Source organism: Hibiscus syriacus, unplaced genomic scaffold (genome assembly GCF_006381635.1).
Source record: "Hibiscus syriacus cultivar Baekdansim isolate YM2019G1 unplaced genomic scaffold, ASM638163v2 tig00111372_pilon, whole genome shotgun sequence".
Classification (NCBI taxonomy): Eukaryota; Viridiplantae; Streptophyta; class Magnoliopsida; order Malvales; family Malvaceae; genus Hibiscus; species Hibiscus syriacus.
Genome location: NW_024063072.1, coordinates 770,657 through 783,910, shown reverse-complemented (window position 1 = coordinate 783,910; position 13,254 = coordinate 770,657). Strand labels below are relative to the sequence as shown.

The 13,254-nt window shown below is 28.3% G+C and overlaps 1 protein-coding gene across 2 annotated transcripts; it reads right to left on the bottom strand.

Moving 5' to 3' along the window:
* Window positions 1-516: 516 nt before the first annotated feature.
* LOC120159710 (prostatic spermine-binding protein-like) lies at window positions 517-3,318 on the bottom strand. Of its 2 annotated transcripts, none has more exons than XM_039170278.1 (3): window positions 2,980-3,318; window positions 2,438-2,597; window positions 517-1,133 (listed from the first exon to the last, which is right to left on the bottom strand). In XM_039170278.1, exons 2-3 carry the CDS (start codon window positions 2,534-2,536, stop codon window positions 675-677), a joined length of 558 nt encoding a protein of 185 aa, XP_039026209.1. In that variant the 5' UTR covers window positions 2,537-2,597; window positions 2,980-3,318; the 3' UTR covers window positions 517-674. The 2 variants fall into 2 exon arrangements, with proteins under 2 accessions (XP_039026209.1, XP_039026208.1); XM_039170277.1 differs by having other exon boundaries at window positions 2,438-2,581; window positions 2,982-3,318.
* Window positions 3,319-13,254: the final 9,936 nt, after the last annotated feature.

Here is a 13,254-nt window from a genome sequence, read left to right as displayed (position 1 = left end):
CACTTCTTTGATCCGCCATTGGAGTTGATCAAAAATCTCACCGACGATGCCGATTTGCCGGTTTCTTCTGCTTTTGTGTTCGATAATAAAGATACGAAAAGATTTTTCAAATAGGGTTCTACTCCAACGGGAGCAACAGGCAAGAAACCCTATGAATCAGATCAACATGTCATGTTGTCTACGGTCAGAAGTTCCGATGGATCATTGTTCAGTCGAGCTTGAATTATTGAAAAAGTCGAAGTAATTAGTATTTAACTTTTTATGTGAATAGCTTTCGTGATTATGAAACAATATCTATTTATAATCTATTTTAGTAGTTGACAACACATATTTTATACACAGCTATTTGAACTACTTGATGAGTTTACACGAACTAGTTATTTAAGCACGATATAATATAGTGATGATATTTGTAAAATCGTGTTAGCAAAACTATCATATCTATTAACTCTTCTGAAAAGTAACCGCTGAAATCATACAAATTGTTTTCAAGTGAATCTTCTGCCGCTGCTCAAATAGTTCCAACAGTACTCTAATTATGCAAAGAAACGAAAGTGATACATATGCATAAAAACATTAACCTTAAACATCCTCCTTCACGCCTAAATAAAATACCATAATGTTAGATGAACAAGTTTACCTAAAATGGAGGCTTCAACTTATCTACTAAGAATTTATTTCTTCCTTTTCTTTGGTGGCTGAAGAGCCTCTTCTTCGTCTTCGTCTTCCTCTCCCCCTTCCCCGTCTTCGTCTTCCACTCCAACATCCTCTTCATCCTCTTCACCTCCATCATCGTCGTCATCTTCATCATTGTCATTGTCATCATCATCGTCCTCTGGGTCTTCACCATCTTCTTCGTTGTCATTGTCTTCATCTTCCCCATTCTGTTCTGCCCCACCTGCGCCACCTTCCGGTCCCTTCTTCGGGTTGTTCTTGTTGCTGTTACCATTGTTGCCGTATTCCCCACCTTCCGATGACAGCTCCTCTTCACCATCTCCAAACTCATCGCCCCCATTGTCGTCGTCATTTTTATCATCGTCATCTTCCCCATCAGTTTCCTTCGGCTTAGGCTGGTTTTGAGACTGGTCGTCCTCGATTCCGAGTTTGTTAGCCAACATCAATGTGAAGGAGTTCTGAAACCAATCCCAAAAGAAATAGTTTGTTTTCACAGCACGGTTTAAAGCAGAAGCTACACTAGCAATTATAACTATGAAAAACATGTTCACCAATCAAACAAATAGTAAAAAAAGCATAGCTAAGGGTCTCAGTTACAAAATAATTATCAGTTGAAGATTAATTAAAACCTGTGCTTTGATTATAAATGCATACTCAGCTCTTTTTACATGCTATCGGTTTATTAATTGAAAAAAATACATTTAATTATATATTTTAGGAGAAATTACATGATTAATAATAGAACTTTCTTATTGTTCCTATTTTTTTTATTGTACTTTAAAAAATTCAATAATCAAATGTAAAAAAAAGGATATATATATATATATATTAAATAAAAAGTGTGACGTGGCACCTATGATTTGACAAGGATAGTATCCAAGGAATATTCGGTTCCATAACAAAGAAATTTGACTGTTAGTGTTTTAGAAAACAAGACAAACGACAAAGTCTATAGCGTCAGATATTTTCTTTAAAGTTAACGTTTTTATTGTTTTATATTCATTATTTATGAAAATTTCAAAAACGTAATTTTAAATATAATTTATAAATTTTAGTGAAACAAAGTATTTAACGTATTATGAATCAAAATAGAAAAAAAAATTCTAAAAAAGTGAACCGAAATAATTTAATTGAAGTTTCACATGCGACAAAACTTAAGCTACCCCCAACAACTACGGGTAATGCTCTCCTCTATCTGCCCATATAAAAGCGTAAGTTAGCAAAATAAAAGATCAAAAAATAATTTCGTTTATAAAAGGATCCATATCAAAAATTAAAATATGCTTCTGTATAAGATAATAATCAATTCTGGTAATTTTTATCAAAAATAAAATCGGGTTATATCGTATTAAAATGAGATTCCAAAATCCCGACGCCATAAAATCTCGGTCCCTAACAACGGCGCATCTTAGTAAAAGCAAATTCTTCTGTGGTGGTGGTGAAGGTGGAATCAGATACTTTTAGCAAGAAAAAGCAAGAAATATATATTTAAAAATATACATATATTTGATATTTGTTCAAAAATATATCTACAGGTTTTTTAAAACATAAAATATATATTTAGTAAAGAGAAAGAGGGGTTCCAAAACATGGAAACCCTACAACGGCTCATTTTAGCTATGGTACTAAGAAAAAAAAACCAAGCAACCCGTAGTGAGAAAAAAAAAAGCATAAAATTATAGGACATGGTTCTGACAACGGCAGACGAGAATTATAAATATATATAGTAGAAAATAAATAAATAAAATCTATGCCAAGTTACCAGAGCTAAAAGGTAGGTTTTGGCAAGAGTCGAAAAGAGGATGGTAGCTAGAGTTTCACCGGCGCATGTTAGCACGACGTGACTAACCGTAACTGCCATTGAACTGAGGTCAGCTTCTCTGTTTCACTACGGCCAAAGATAAATCTGCACAAAAAAAGAATCTCCACCTTTAGATCTAAGCTGAAGTTACATCAGCCGTTAGATCTATCACTTTATTCCTACATATATATAGTACGGCCTAGCAAAAACATAACGAAATTTCAAAATATTAGTAGGATTTTTAAAACAAATAAATATTCCTCTCACGGTGAAAAAAAATAAAAAATAGCGGGAATTATGCTAAAAACGAAGCTTTCTTTAGAAGAAAAAACAGAACAAAGAACCTTCAATTACGAGCCAAACTCGCCGGTGGAAAGTTGATTTTCGTAAAAATAAGCTTTTTGTTTTTGAAAAAAAAGCAGCCAAATTAAAATTAATTAAAGATTATAGAGATTCGAAAACTTTCTGAAATTCGAAAAGAGAAGACAAGAGGAAAGAAACGTACTGAGGAACGGAAATCAGATGGCTGAGAGAGTAGATCTGAGGATTTGCATAGCTAAAAGCAAAGGAAGAGAGCAAAAGAATAAGCGTTGGAGCTAAGCAAAATTAGATCCGAGGGTTTGCAGCACTAAAAGCAAAGGAAACAAACGAAAGGATAAGCGTTCATTGTGGACCGTCGGATTGTGATCAAGGAGAAATGGAGAGGGAAGAAAAGATATAGCAGTGGCAAAAGGGAGGAAGAGAAAGAGAGAGAACTGGGGATGTGGAACGACTGCCCGTCATTTTTCCCAGTTCATAATCGGGCAACACAGGCAGCCTACTCATCAACTCATTGTGTAGAAAGAACTTTCAGTTCGGGCTGCCCGGAAATGAAATTAAGTCTAACGATTAAATTGGTTTAATTGTTTTTCATTTTTGGATGCCATTTAATTAATTATGTTTTAATATTTTTTGGCGTTTTTGTTTGAACTCTCTTACGTGTCCTTTACCTCTCTTGGTCCAAGGTTAGTTGAAACTTGAAAGTAAACTTCAAAATTAATTAATAAATTAATATATATTTTGTGACTATATTTCGATGAAATCCTTACTTTAGATCATTTTATTATTTTTATTAATTTAATCTTTCTATTTTTATTCTATTATCATAATTGTCCTTGGAGTTTTCCTATTTATAAATAATGTGACATAATAAAACACTGTAAAAAATTTAAAAGGTAAAGTATATAAATAGTTTCGATTATAAGATATTATTTTATTTAGTCTAAACTATTAAAAATTACAAAACGATTTATGATTATAGAGAGTTTTTTTGTTAAATCATTCGACTAATAAAAGTTACAAAATTGTCACTTGATTATATTCTAAACTCGTATTTTTTCGTTACAAAAGTTGACGACAGTCTAAGTTGTACGTTAACACGTTGATTGAGAAATGATAAAATATGATCTCGTAATCTCAAATATCTATAATATCTCAGTCAGTATGTTAACGTTCAGTTCAAAAGATCGTTAATTTTTTAACTGAAAATGATAAGTTTGAAACATAAAGAATAATCAGGTGATCATTTTGTAAGTTTTAATAGTCAAGAGAGTCAAGAAAGTAACTCTTTATAATTGATAGATCATTTTATAACTTTTAATAATCGTAAGACTCAATAAAATAATATCTTATAGTGAATAAATCATTTGTATACTTTACCCAGATTAAAAATGGAGAAAATATAAAACTGCAAAAGAATTAAAATGTCACAAACTTTTATTAATTATCGTTTGAGTGATGAAATATTTGAATATAAGACTTTGTGTCCGGTTCAAATCCCAATGAGTAGATTTTAATTGTTTTATTTAACAAAATATGAAAGTGCGAACAAACAAAAATTCCTCTAAAATAATATTTAGGGTTTTATTCTTGGCTAATCATTCTTGGGATCACTCAGTTTGGGGTTTTATTCTTGGGATCACTCAGTTTGGGGTTTTATTCTTGCTGCTGCTCGACGTTTACTCGACTCTCATCCTCGGGTTTTGTCCGCGGGGAATATAATGGTGTTGCTTTTGAATTAGCTCGTTTTATGTCCCTCACTTCAGTTCCTTTGTTTTTCAATTCCAATGTTCCTTCTTGTATTTCACCACTAGTATCTTCTGATGCTCTTTTTACTTGATGAAGTGATCGTTTATATTAAAAAAAAATTATTGATTGAGCTAATGTTACAAAATTTGACATCAATTTTATTAAAAAAATCAATATACTCTTTAAAGTATACTGAATATTACTGTAGGGGAATTTTTATCATGAAATAAAATAACTAAAATATGTGAACAAGACCAAAAACATTTATATATAAATATCTTATCATTTCATCAATAATTATTTACTGAATTGGTGTCACAAAATTCAACACTAATTTAATTCGATAAAAAATCAACATACCCATACTTTAATGTATAATAATAAATATTAGGGTAAAGTATAGTAATGGTCACTGAACATTTCTGAAGCTTGCATTTAGGTCTCCCAACTTTTAAAACTTGCAATACAGTCCCCAAACATTTAATCCGTTTGCAATATGATCCCGCACCTATGAAAATTAGGGTAAATCATATAAATGGTCATTGAACTTTTTAGGCACTTGAATTTAGGTCCCCCAACTTTTAAAACTTACAAAACATTCCTCAATTTCATTATAAATCCCAAATTTCAAAGTAATTCAATTTCATTCTAAACCCTAAATTCCAAAATAATTCAATTACATTCTAAACCCTAAATTCTAAAATACTTCAATTTAAGGAGAAATATAATAGATTATCTTTAAGAACGTGATAGCGTTTTTATTTTTTTACTTTTGTGAAGAAAAAAATACACTCCCTCCTCGTAAATGTAAATTTAGTGATCTTCAATAATTTAAATATAAAAAATGATTATGGAAGAAATTGAATAAAAAAAATACAATCTCTCAATGAAAAAAATTAAGAATCAAAATCCCCAATTGACATCCTTATAATTTTTATTTATTTCAATTATAATTTAATTTTTTTTAATAGTTTGATGTGATTATAAGATAGTATTTATTCAAAAAAATTAATTTATTAACAATATAGATATACCCTACAAACACAATTGTTTGAATTTAAAACTTTTAAAGAAAATAACATTTTTTTACCTATATTAGAAAATTAAAAAATAGATCATGCTAGAACTAAAAGAATACGTGACCATGAAATAGAAAGTTTACGTATGTTACGAAAACATGGCACAAACCCCATCTCTTTTGAGTTGATTGTTATCATCAACTTAGGGTATATTATATTAAATTATTGATTTTTTTATTTTATTTTTGAAGTAGTCAACTTCAGTGTTTATTTTTTTATTGTGTTTTTTTATGATTTTATTAAATAATTTTTCTACAAAAAATATTCGATGTAATAAGTAAATAAATATTTAATTATCATGGTAATATTTATATTTTAATTATAATAGAAATAGTATAAAAATAAAAAAATATTTATACATCATTACTATAATTAACATAACTCGTATATAAAATTTTGACTCTGTTATTTATGTAGTCTTAATATTTATGTGAAAGATATAAAATATATTAACACGTATGATTAGATATAAAAACATACACAAATAATCAGAAATATATTATTTTTAAATAAATGAATTATTATCATATATTCTTACTTTTGAAAAATTTTCATGTCTTTAAATTAATAATAAAAAATTATCATATGTTTTTAAATATAAAAAGTAAATTAATTAATAATTTAGTGACATTGGCGTCGTTTATAAAAAGACAGAAATTGAAGTATTTTAGAATTTGGGTTTTAGAATGTAATTGAATTATTTTGGAATTTAGGGTTTAGAATGAAATTGAATTACTTTGGAATTTGTGGTTTAGAATGAAATTGAGAATTGTTTTGTAATTTTTAAAAGTTGGGGGACCTAAATTTAAGTGCCTGAAAAGTTTAGTGACCATTTATATAATTTACCCTAATATTCATAGGTGCGGGGACCATATTGCAAACGAATTAAATGTTTGGGGACTGTATTACAAGTTTTAAAAGTTGAGGGACCTAAATGCAAGTTTTGGAAATGTTCAGTGACTATTACTATACTTTACCCTTACTTTTTTATCTTTGAATGATGGGTGATGGTATTAATCTTGATGTTGATCGTCTCCGTCGATATTTCTCTTTTTTCTTTTCTTTTTATTATATCATATTTTTTTCTTTTTTCTTTTATTTTTTAATTATTAATAACTATGTCTTTATGATCTGTTTTTCTCTACCTTTTGCTATGTTTTATATCTTCAGCATCAACCGTTTGGTTTTTTTTTTGTTTATCTTTTTTTTCATAGTTAGTTTTAACACCTTCTCTACTGATCAAGATAACATTTGTTTGTTATCATGTTGATCTTCCTTGTTGTGCACTCTAAAATTGAATTTGAATACACTATTTGTGTCCGTTAATAATTTTCTCATGTCTCTCAATTCTAATTTACATTTTTCGGTGATATTTTAGTAATTTAATCTCCTTTTATGCTTTGTTTATCGGTACGATCAAATCTATTCATATCTATCTCTTGTTTGAATTTTTTTTATTAGGATTTTAACATTTTCTTTATATGGTCGTTGTATGATCTTAAATGAATAGTTTTTATGTCAATGATTATAGGAAAATGTCCTTATTATACGTTTAAATTATGATTATAATTGTAAATTTTCATTGTGATTCTGAATTTTTTTTAATAAAGCCGTCGGCTTCTATAAAAAAATAAGGCTTAAGGGTCATTGTTGCCCCTGTAGTAAACTCAATTTATCAATTTTACCCCTATCGTTTTTTTGTACTAATTTAGCCCTCGAAGTTGTTTAGGGTATTTATCTTAGCCCTTGAAATTCGTCGACGTTTTAACTAACAGAACTGTGAGGCTTTTGTGTCTATGGATTAAGTGATTAGGTTAAAATATTTTATTAAACATAATTAGTAGAACAAATTTCCAAAAAATTATTATTTATTTTAGTGAGATTAGATCAAATTTTTGAGGATTTTTTCTAACAATTGTATTTAGTAAATATTTCAAATATTTTATTATTTATTTATTTATTTGAATATATTTCACGTCATCGTCAAGATACGTTTGTAATATTGGATGATTTGAAAATTACTGGTGTTGATAAAAGCAGAAGACTAAAGGACTGTTAGTCAAAACGTATTTCGAGGGCTAGGATAAACATTCTAAACAACTTCGAGGGCTAAATTGATGCAAAAAACAATAGGGACGAAATTGATAAATTGAGTTTATTACAGGGACAACAGTGACCTTAAGCCAACAATTAATAAAGGCATTATAATCATATAAAGAATAATATAGAAAGTGTATTGTATAAAATTTTATTAATAATGATTATTGGTGGGATGGTAAAAAGTTTACTCATAGATCCTATCAAAGTTTCGATCTTAAAAATATAATTTTAGTTATGCATTCAAAGATGATACAAAAGTATAAAAAATATAAATACTATTATAATTATAGTAAGAATAATCTAATAATTTTAATATATATATATATATACATTTAAGAAATAAATTATATTTTAATTTCTTATTTTTTATCCAATTGGACTCATAAATTAAATTCCCTTTTCATTCATATTACAAAATAAAATAATAATAATATTTATTATATTTACATTTGAGTATGAATAAAAATAATTTTTCAAGATTTGAAGAAAAAAATTCGAGTGAGGTGAAATCAAATTCAGATTATGAAAACCTTGTTAAAGACTCCATTGGCATGAGCTAAGTTCTACTTTTGTAGTCTTTTTGAAAGACGAATTTATTCTTACTCATTATTAAAGTGAGTGCACACTCGTATTATCATTTCATATACATGCCATGCTTATATCATAAGGAATTTAGGATCAAGATTTGAGTGGCATAAAGCAAAACAAATAGTATATTATTAATTTAAAAAATATATCCTCTTTTGAGTGGTTGGGGTGTATATATTAAGGGTGAAATACACTTTTAGTACCACAACTATCATTTTTGTTTTACTTTAGTCAATTAACTATTTTTTGTTATCTCTAATGTTATGTTTTGGTTTTATTTTAGTCACTCACTGTTAAAAAACTAACAATGATGTTGATATGTCACATTAAGGTAATACTACGTTCTCATTGAAATTTTCTTTTGAAAATGTCATGTTAGCAGTTCTATTAATTTTTTGATGGTGGATAATCAAAATGAAATTAAAACATAACGTTAGGTATGATTTTTTTAAAAAATAATAATAATAATTGGGTGACCAAAATAAAACAAAAATGATAGTTTAGATACTAAACATGTAGTTTACCCATGCATTAATTGCTTAATTGAGCTTGGAATTTATAAGAATTCAAAGCCCAAGAATTTGGCCCAATTTAATATAATCCCAAAATTTAGAATTCAACTCGAAAATAATAATGTATCAAATGAGTCTTAATTAGCATTATTATTACTATTATATTCTAAAGGTCCTAGATTTACTGTTTGAATAAAAATGTTTAAATTATTTTATTTTTAAATACTTTTTTATAGTTCATTCATATCAGTTCAAATGAAATATTATGTTATGTAAATAACTTAAAGCTAAAAGTATATTTAATTACAAATTATAATAATTTAATAAATATTAAAATTTAATAATTTATTCTCATTTTTTAAATATATATATATATATATATATGATTTTTAGTTCTTATGTTCTTGCAAATTGGTCCTCAATTTAATAGAAAGGAAGAGTCTCCGATCACTATCATAAGGACATCTTTTTGTTCCTTATGATTTACTCCAAATTCAAGCCAATAAGATTTGTTAACATCCAAATTCCATAACCTTAGGTATGAATGTTTAATTAATGTAGAAATAAAATATTATTCATGAAATATCCAAATATATGATTATGTTAAACTAATATTTTTAGTATATACAAGTACAACTAACTAAATTGATGTTATATTTCAATATCCAAATATTTTTTTTGAATAAATAAAATTAATTCGAATAATAAACATAAAAACTTTATATTTGATTCTCTTAGAGCAATTGCATATGATAATTTTAGTATTTAAAATACTTCCTATTATCATTTAAGCTTGGGAGATAAAACTTAGAAGGGCTAAACAAAAAAATAGAAAGAAAAAAAATAGGGTAAACTATATGTTAATTACCCCAACTATCATTCTTGTTCCATTTTGGTCACTCAACTATTTTTTTTAAAACTATACCTAACATTTATTTTTTATTTCATTTTGGTCACCCACTGTTAAAAAATTAACGGCTATGCTGATGTATCACCATAATGTAATGTCACGTTATCATTGAAAGAAAATGGCACATTAGTAGTTTATTAATTTTTAACGATGGGTGACCAAAATGAAATTAAAATGTAACCTTATATATGATTTAAAAATAATAATTGAGTGACCAAAACGAAATAAAAGTGATTGAAACATGTAGCTTACGCTAAAAAGTATAAGGTGTATTGAGATTGGTTAAGTTCCGCCCAAAGCTCCGACCCGAACCCAATTTAATTATGCCATGTTCATGTCAGGAAAACAATCTTTTTCTTCTTATTATTATAGATGAGTATTGATACTTTACTCAGAGAGATTTTTATAAACTTATTTAGGAGTTAAAACTGTTCATTCAAATTCAAAATATACTCTAAAATATAGAAAAACTCGATCCATAATATCAGGCTAGAAAAATAGAATTAGTAAAAGAATTTAAACCTAGTTAAAATGAGTTTTGCTTGAGCTCATACATTCAAATGAAATGTAATAATATATAATAGGTTTAAGGGTTATTTTTGTTCCTGTAGTATACTTAATTTATCATTTTTCATCTATATCATATTTTTGTATCAATTTAGTCATCAAAGTTGTTTAATTGTATCATTCTATAATGTACCCCTGACTTAAAACCTTAAATTGTAACCCTTAACCCTAACCTATAGCCTCTAAACCCTAAACTCTAAACCTTAATCTCTAATTTAAAACTCTCAATTTAGGGTTTTAAGTGAGGGGTAAAGTATAAAATGATGCAATTGAATAACTTCGAGGGCTAAATTGATGCGAAAATACGATAGAGGCGAAAATGATAAATTGAGTCTACTACATGGGCAAAAATTACCCTTTTGCCTATATAATATTATAAGCACTACAACAAAATGGATTTATAACGATATTTTTAGTGTTTTTTGATCAAACGCCGTAAAATGGGTTTTTAGCGGTGCTTAAAAACGCCGCTATATGACTCATAAAATATCTCTAAAAACTTGTTTTGTGTAGTGGAGGTAAGCATGAAAAAAATAATTTAACTTTTTATAAATATTTTTTTAATTGGAAAGAGTGTTCAAATTACATCAGTTTCGGAAATAAGGAGGTCCGTGTGCATTTCTAGCCAGTAACCCTAGAATTATCAGAGGAGCGTGCTCAAGCAGTGAAATACTAGGAGAGCAATCTGAGAGGCCAAGATTTTTGTCTGCAACTTTATTCGCTTCTCTTGGAATCCATTGGACAGATGTTGCCCAACATTTTTGTCGAAGTCTTTGGATGGCACGAATTACGGATAATATGTTCACCTGAATTGGCTTCATCATTCACAAGGTTTAACTGCTTGGAGGCAATCCGATTGGAGTATAACCCTTTCATGACCTTGATCCCATGCAATTTGCAGAGCAGTGAGCATTCCCCAAAGTTCAGTTTGCAAAGGAGAGCAGTGGCCTGTTTGACATGTAAACTCAAGCAACCAGTTTCCTTCACTGTCCCTGATGGAATCTGCTGTAGCACTGTGCGAAGGAGTGCCTGCAACAGCACCATCTGTGTTGACGCAAACGCATCCAGGATCCGATTTATCCCATTGAACTGATTGTTGTTGTAGGAGAGGTGCAAAATTAGAACAAATATCTAAAAAAAATTAAAATAATATAAGCAAATAGAAAATATATTTTAGTTAGTCATTTATTTTTTCAACAATAACAACTTGATTTCATTAAAAAACAATGAAAATAACCAAAATTACAATGCACCGAAACATAGAGAAGAAATGATACAATAGTTGAAAAAATTATACATAAAACAAAAATATAAAACTCAAAGATATGAAGAAAAAAAAACATTTCATTGAGAATAACGTCTAATATCAAAAGAACCAGTAATCTTCATAAAACTCATTATCTTTGTCGAATGAGACGCTTTACAAAATGATACATGAGTGATAAGCGAACTAAATAATTTGGCAAGCTGCTTCGCTACAAAAATCTGATTATATTAGCAAACAACCTTTTACCAAAGAAAGAATCTGACAATATGTGACCACTGACAAATCAATCAGAAAATAAATGTCTTGAGGATCTTTGTGCGAGCACCAACACGACAACATAAGTAAGCGAAAAACATACCAAAAACTATAAGGAACGTGTCGTGAGAGCAAAAAAAAAAAGTGTGCCACAAAAGTAGAGCAAAATATGTTACAATGACAAAGATTCTTATTTAAAATTGAAAAAAATCAAGAAAAAAAAAGAAAAAAATAACATAGTATGACAGAGAACAAGAAAAATAATAACCAATATTAAAATTAATGTCAGTACTGATTAAACAAAAATCAAAATGAAAGAAGAAGACGTCACAAAAATATTAAGAAAAAAATTTAATTAATTAGTCGTTTAAAAATATGAACAAGTTTAGATAAATTTAGAAATTCATATTAATTGTTGGGTTGAACAAACATAAACTATATTATCATCATTAATTGTTGGGTTGAACAAACATAAACTATATTATCATCATATATAAATCTAGTTCAAATTTAACCCGACCTTATTCAAGAAATAGTTCTATTTTTTATTCTTATCGTATGATATTACTACTGTTCCAACTATGACCCGTAGTAGTAGGTTATTAAACAGTGAAATCTATACTTGCATTTGATACATTTTGAGTGTATAATACATTAAATAGTATGATCTCGTTAACTAGAAAATACAAAATTTTAAAGCCCTTTAGAAAATACAAATTAAGAATATACATATTTATAAGGTGGAAAAGATTGATTAACACACAAATCCAAAAGCAATTGGATATAACTTTTAGGTATTCACTTCTCGATTTCAATTAAATTAATCAACTAATTTTAAGAAATTTAATTCGATTAACCGAACTTACCTATTGAACACCCTTAACTATGTCGTGTGCTATATACTTCGGCTCATCCTTCTTGCTTACCTTTGTTTGGAACATGAATGACTTGTATTCTTAAACGCGTCCAACTTCTCAACTCCAATAATATTTTTATGGTAAACTATTTATTTAATCATCCAATTATTATCATATTTATATTTTGGTCACTTAACTTCAACAGGAGTGGGCGTGTTTTGGGCTCAAGCCTGATGGTGGATAAAAGCCCAAGTAAGGGTTGGCCCGAATAGAATTTGGTGCCAACAACGTCAATGGACCAAAGGAAGTATTAAATGAGTAAAATGCACATTTTAATCCCAACAATCATTTTTGTTCCGTTTTGGTCTTCTAACTATTTTTTGTTTTAAAATCATAACTAATGTTATGTTTTGGTTTCATTTGGTCTCCCGCCGTTGAAAAAGTAACAAAACTGATGACATGACATTTAAAAAAATGATGACATGACATTATCTTATGTTGACATATCAGCATCACCGTTAATTTTTTAATAATAGATGACCAAAACATAATGTTAGGTATGATTTTGAAGCAGAA

Bases quoted from the DNA above. Each gene is read 5' to 3' on its own strand.
- LOC120159710 (XM_039170278.1), bottom strand. From the start codon at position 2,536: ATGGCAGTTACGGTTAGTCACGTCGTGCTAACATGCGCCGGTGAAACT. The intron at 1,134-2,437 runs GTAACTTGGCAT...GATTGGTTTCAG, and splicing joins AAACCTACCTTTTAGCTCTG to AACTCCTTCACATTGATGTT.